The sequence below is a fragment of the Capsella rubella genome, unplaced genomic scaffold (assembly GCF_000375325.1).
Source record: "Capsella rubella cultivar Monte Gargano unplaced genomic scaffold, Caprub1_0 scaffold_2, whole genome shotgun sequence".
In the NCBI taxonomy this organism is placed as follows: Eukaryota; Viridiplantae; Streptophyta; class Magnoliopsida; order Brassicales; family Brassicaceae; genus Capsella; species Capsella rubella.
The window spans coordinates 10,191,798-10,197,479 of record NW_006238922.1 but is presented as its reverse complement, the minus strand read 5'-3'; the positions used below and the strand labels follow the sequence as shown (position 1 = coordinate 10,197,479).

The following is a 5,682-nucleotide window of genomic DNA, read 5'->3' as shown; positions in this document are numbered from 1 at the left end:
CGATCATCCGTATGCGAAAACTCTTGAAGAACAACCGCATAAATCCGGTGAATAATGTGTGTGGGAAGAAACTGAGCCAACTGAACCATATTCCAGCCCGACCCCATGACCCAGTAATCCTTAGCACACTTATGCACTTCACTCACAGGTAACTGAACCACAGCCCACTCCAAAAGCGGTTCTGCTAGCAGCCAACGATCCAACCAAAAACGTATGCGTCGTCCATTTTCGGGAACCCAGCCCATTCCCTTAAAAACCACCTCTCGGAAACCCACTACCACACTCCGCCAAGTAGACGAGCAGTTACTTTTAGTTACAACCCATGACTGATCATGCACATCCCCTACTTTGTATTTCTTTCGTAGCAACCGTGCCCATAAACTCTCACTATCGTTAAGTAGTCTCCAAGCTACCTTTCCGAGAAGTGCTTTATTCATATCACCCGCAGCTCGTAAACCAAGCCCTCCCTCCACCTTAGGCTTGCATATCTTTCCCCAAGATAAAAGATGTACCTTTTTTTTCTCCGGAGTACTACCCCATACAAACGACCGAGACGCTTTGTCCATTCGTTCCAAAGCGGAAGCCGGTAAGAGAATAGAGCTCATCGAGTGAACCGGTATAGAAGCTAAAACCGACTTAGTGAGTGTAATTCTCCCTGCCAAACTCAAACTCCGTCCCTTCCAACCCGCCAGTCGAGACGAAACCTTCTCAAGCACCTCACCATAAGTATCTTTATTAATACGTTTATGGAGTATAGGCATTCCCAAATATTTCCCCAAGTCTCGAGTCAAACTAATACCACTCTCCCTAGTTATCAACTGCTCCATGTCACGACTCACATTCTTTGAAAAAAATATTTTCGACTTTTCCAAACTAACCTTTTGCCCCGAGGCCATGCAAAATTTCTCCAAGACCATCCGAATAACCCTAATCTGCGTCACGGAAGCCTCATCAAACAAAATAAGGTCATCAGCGAAGCATATATGCGATAACATTGGACCTCCTTGCGAGAGCCTTATCGGTTTCCAAGTCCCATTGCCAACCGCTATATCAATTTGATGACAAAGTCGTTCAAGGCAAAGCACAAACAAATACGGAGATAGCGGATCCCCTTGTCGGATATATATGCTCTATCATTTTTTAGTTGCTATTATATAATTAGTATGAGTTTTATAAAAATGTATTCGTTCCTATTTATTATATATTATATCTAATTTTCTCATTCAGTTATACACAGAATAAAACTTCTCTCAATTAACGTCAACTACTACTACGCAAAATTCAAACAAATATTGTTTTTTCCGGTTAATCACGAAAAATAAAATTATAAATAAATAACACGAAAAAGCTACAAACGCTGTTTTCTTAAAGGAAAAAAAAAAACTATAAAACGAGGATCAAACAATTATGTCCTCATTGGTTGGTATAATATATAATTAGCGAACTATACACAAAATCCTCCTAATCATCATCAAATCTTTGCTTTTTCACCCGAAACAGGCGTTTCAATCTTTTGACTTTTTGACTTTCAACCAAAACCAGTCAACAGAGGGAAGAGGAAGAGGAAATTGTCATCCGTGACCGGCTGCTCACATCTGCCCCCTCCTGAACGGCATTAGAGTCGTTATCTGCTGCACCAGTCACACATTCACACCGAGGACACATGGTTAAAGACGAGGTCGATGACGGCTTTAGAGCTCGTAGCTCTTCAACTTCTATTTGTAGCCGTCGGTTTTGCTCTTTCAACGACCCGAACCATCTCTTTAGATACTCGCATTCCATCTCCGTGTGCTTTAGCTTACTCCTACGTACGTACACATCAAATTTTGTGTAACCATATTGTTTTGTTAATGTGGTTATGCTTACTAGCTATTAGATTAATATGCTTACGTACATCCTACGTGATTTCTATGTTTTCACCTAGATATACCAACCAATGCACATCCATAAGCTAAATTTTATCAATATATATAACGAGGTTGGTGTTTGAGAAATTTCTACTTTTAGAAGACTATTCTACCGACCTTTGCATATAACTATAAGTTAATAAACGTGTGTTGTACTATGTGTTCACATGTGATACTATATATGTAAGTGATTGCTTAATTGACCCGTAATGCCCATACGTTATAAGAAGATCATCTTGACATATATCATGTTTTTCTAGACTTCTACTTCTCGGACAAATCTAATACAGTAACGTTTGTTTCAAACATAACATCATTCTTCTGATAGTATTCATACTCAAACCGCTGTAACTAATTAATATATACCAATAATTTAATTACTATTAGATTTGAGTAAATGGTAACTATACAATGAAGGATATATATTGAAAACTCTTTAGGCTCTTCATTCATCAAATTTATAACTTTGTCGGGCTATGCAATGTAATTAAATTTCTTCTTTATGGACTTCATGAACTAACTACAATCGACGCGTAAATGTACTACGTGATACACATTCATGATGTTATGTCTATGTCGAATATGTAGAGTGTAGACAATAACAGAGAAAACATTCACAAAAAGTGTATGTGTGTGTTTAAGTTTCATAAAAAGTTAGATGTATACTATATGGGACAAACATCATAATTGTGGACTGGCCAAAGATGAGCTGAAAATATAAAACACATCATTTATTGTCTCTAACTTTGTCCCTCATGTTCCCTATCGCTTTTTTCTTGTTGATGCATTCATTTCATCCTATATTTTTGATTTAAAATCAACATGAACATTTTAGATATAGACACGTAGACACAAAAATAAGACTACGGGCTTTTCATGTGTCGCATAAAATGGATGATAACTATGTTTTCTATGGGAATCAACGTGAAACACTTGGATAAGAAAAAAAGATCACTTCTACTTTACTACATTTTTCTAAACTATAATTGTAGTATATATGGTGAATTATGTTGAGAATCTAAGTTACGATCGCACACGATCTCTTTATATATAAATATTCTGTCAACGCACTCTCTCATTAATTAATATATTCTCAACCACTAAAATATAGTTCCAAAAACCCTATAGTTTAATAAACACAATTCTATACGATTTGTAATTCTTAGTTTCCTTGATTTATACGTGTTAACTATGTATATTATATGAATGATGCAATATATGAAGAAGTAGATAGATACGTACCGAGCTCTTCGGTTTTGAAACCACACCTCAACTTGCCTTTGACTAAGCTTCAAAAAGGTGGCCAAATCTTTTTTTTGCTTCTGTGGTTTCATAATCAGCCACCCAAATTAAAAACATAATCAGCCGACATGATCATCAGAAATATTTTATTTCTAACTCTTTTCTCTTTCTTCTTTCTCTATTTCAGCGTAAGCAAAACATATACGGAACCATTAATAATTCTACAGTTATACTTACAGGGGTTAAGGTATGGTTTTGTATGAAACTCTCTTCAAGAAGATGTGATTGCTCTTTGGTTAGACGGAGCTTTTTGCGTCGCTTGCCGCCAGAGTTACTATCCTCTTCGTTGGCATGTTGCGTTGCACCCATCATATGATCTTCTTCCATCTTTGGAGTTTGGTTTATGTCAAAATCTCTCATCCCGTGATAATCACCTACCAAAGTTATTTTTAATTATATATCTTTCAAAGACGCACTATATATTAAAACTATATGATTTAATAAAACCTATGGATATGATCTTACCAGGTGATGAAGGAGATGGAGAGAAGCTTGGAATTGATATTGTTAATTCTAAAGAGCTTGAATTAGGTGAGATGGCCATGGATGAGGAGAAAAAAAAGTAGAGAATCAATAGAATTTGATGAAGAAGAAGAAGAAGATAGTGTTTTTTTCGGAAGAGAAAAAGTAAAGTTGAAGTTTTATATGATAATGGAAATGTATACACACACATGTGAAAGAACAAAAGAAAAAAAAAAGCGAAACAAAGGAGAAAAGATTTTGTGATAAGCGTGGAATATGGAATAAGGAATTAAGCTTAAGAGAAATATCCAACAAAATATGTAAAATATTTAAAAGTAAGAAACACGACAAAATATATTTACAAAAAAAAAAAAAAAAAGTTTCAAGCAGAGAGTCAAATGAAAGGAACAAAAATTGAGGGAGAAATAAAAGAGAAATGGCCAGTGGTATAATAATAATAAGTTGATGGAATAATAAAAGGAAAGATAGAATATAATTAATCAAAGAAGTGTGTGTAAGTGTGATTGGTGGATTTGGAGAGAAAGAAGAGGTTTGACTAATGTTGTGAAGTCAAATCAGATTCGTGTAATCAAATAATAATAAATACCCAATTTTTTTTTTTTTTTGGAGTTTAGTAAATTCATTTCTTTGGCCGTGTGTATAGGACTATAACGGGTAGTCAAAGTTGTTTATGCGTTGAGAGCGTTACAATGACTTTGCACAAGTAACAAGTTGCAATACTAATCTTAGAATAGTCTATACTTAAATGGATCTATAATAGATTAATACCATGTTAATTACATAAGAAAACTGAAAATTTAAATCACGTACCATCTTAAAAATATAAATATGCTTGGAATTTATAGGTTATATATTGTATTATATAGTTGTACAGAAATATAGATTTAGGTTGGCTCGGCAGGGTTTAGGAGCTACCCTTGACTCTCTCAGTTAGGAGATTCTCAATACAAATATTTAACGATTTTGATGATTTATAATTTAATTTTCGTAGGATCATACACGATATAGTTTTTAATGATATACATACACATATTGTCCACGGATTGTGAGATAATGAACTTGTTATATCATTGGTTAGGATGGGGCATGCATGACCAAAATTTCCAAAATGTCTTATATTTTTACTGGTCACTACTCATCCAATACATCCATGCCTTTCGGCTTTTGTATCCTAAGTGGAGTGGTTCTGGGACCTTCCTACCTGCTTTTGTTTTATCTAGCCGACCTTGATCCGATCCGGTTTACTTAGTGTGAAACTTACTGTGCTAAAACTTTTAAGCTAATCAACACATGAAATACAATGAAAAGAGGGTTCTTTTGAATCCTTTCACAACCTCCTAGTAAACAATCTTCAGTGATCTCTCTCCTCTTCTTCTCCTACGAGGCACATTACAACATTACAATACTATTGTACAAAACTTTTTTTTGATCTCATGAGGAAGAAGGCGAGTAAGCTAAGTTATAATTAGTCTTTTGTTCTTCACATTGTATGCAACGTAAAGAAAATTGTTGTGGTTTTAGTTATATGCAATATCCATTTAGACTGTACTTTTGAAATTACATATAACTTTTTTTTTTTTTGGGTTAACCAAAATAACCAAAACACTGAAACAGTACTTAAAAAGAAAACACAAGGTTTTCTCTCAATGTAGCGAAATCGGCACCTAATATCAAAATTCTTAGTTTGATTTGTTGTTGATTTAAAGAGTCGTCAAATAAGCAAATATTAAACCAAAAACTAATTAAACCAAAAAATATCCAAGAAAATCGAAAAATCAACTCAACCTTAATCACCAACAAGGGAAAACTTAAACGGAGCTTAGTTCGGAACAATCAAGAAATCTGAAAATTTAGTGTATTATGAACATTCCACTTAATTAAAAAATTTTACTAAAAGAAAATATATAGACTGGTTTACAAGTCGGCCAAGAAACAAAAGATGTGACAAAAAAAAAGAACACAGATAGAAAGAATAAACTAACTAATATAT

General features: G+C 34.4%; 1 protein-coding gene across 2 annotated transcripts; it reads right to left on the bottom strand.

Annotated features, from left to right (window-relative positions):
- Positions 1-1,291: 1,291 nt before the first annotated feature.
- LOC17895853 (homeobox-leucine zipper protein ATHB-X) lies at positions 1,292-3,903 on the bottom strand. Of its 2 annotated transcripts, XM_023787778.1 has the most exons (4): positions 3,675-3,903; positions 3,387-3,583; positions 3,150-3,229; positions 1,293-1,804 (listed from the first exon to the last, which is right to left on the bottom strand). In XM_023787778.1, the coding sequence occupies exons 1-4, from the start codon at positions 3,880-3,882 to the stop codon at positions 1,543-1,545; spliced, it is 747 nt and encodes a 248-aa protein (XP_023643546.1). In that variant the 5' UTR covers positions 3,883-3,903; the 3' UTR covers positions 1,293-1,542. The 2 variants fall into 2 exon arrangements, with proteins under 2 accessions (XP_006300558.1, XP_023643546.1); XM_006300496.2 differs by having other exon boundaries at positions 1,292-1,804; positions 3,387-3,682.
- Between the last annotated feature and the right edge of the window lie 1,779 nt (positions 3,904-5,682).

Bases quoted from the DNA above. Each gene is read 5' to 3' on its own strand.
- LOC17895853 (XM_023787778.1), bottom strand. From the start codon at position 3,882: ATGTGTGTGTATACATTTCCATTATCATATAAAACTTCAACTTTACTT. The intron at 3,584-3,674 runs GTAAGATCATAT...TAACTTTGGTAG, and splicing joins TCCATCTCCTTCATCACCTG to GTGATTATCACGGGATGAGA. The intron at 3,230-3,386 runs GTAAGTATAACT...ATGAAACCACAG, and splicing joins AAAACCATACCTTAACCCCT to AAGCAAAAAAAAGATTTGGC.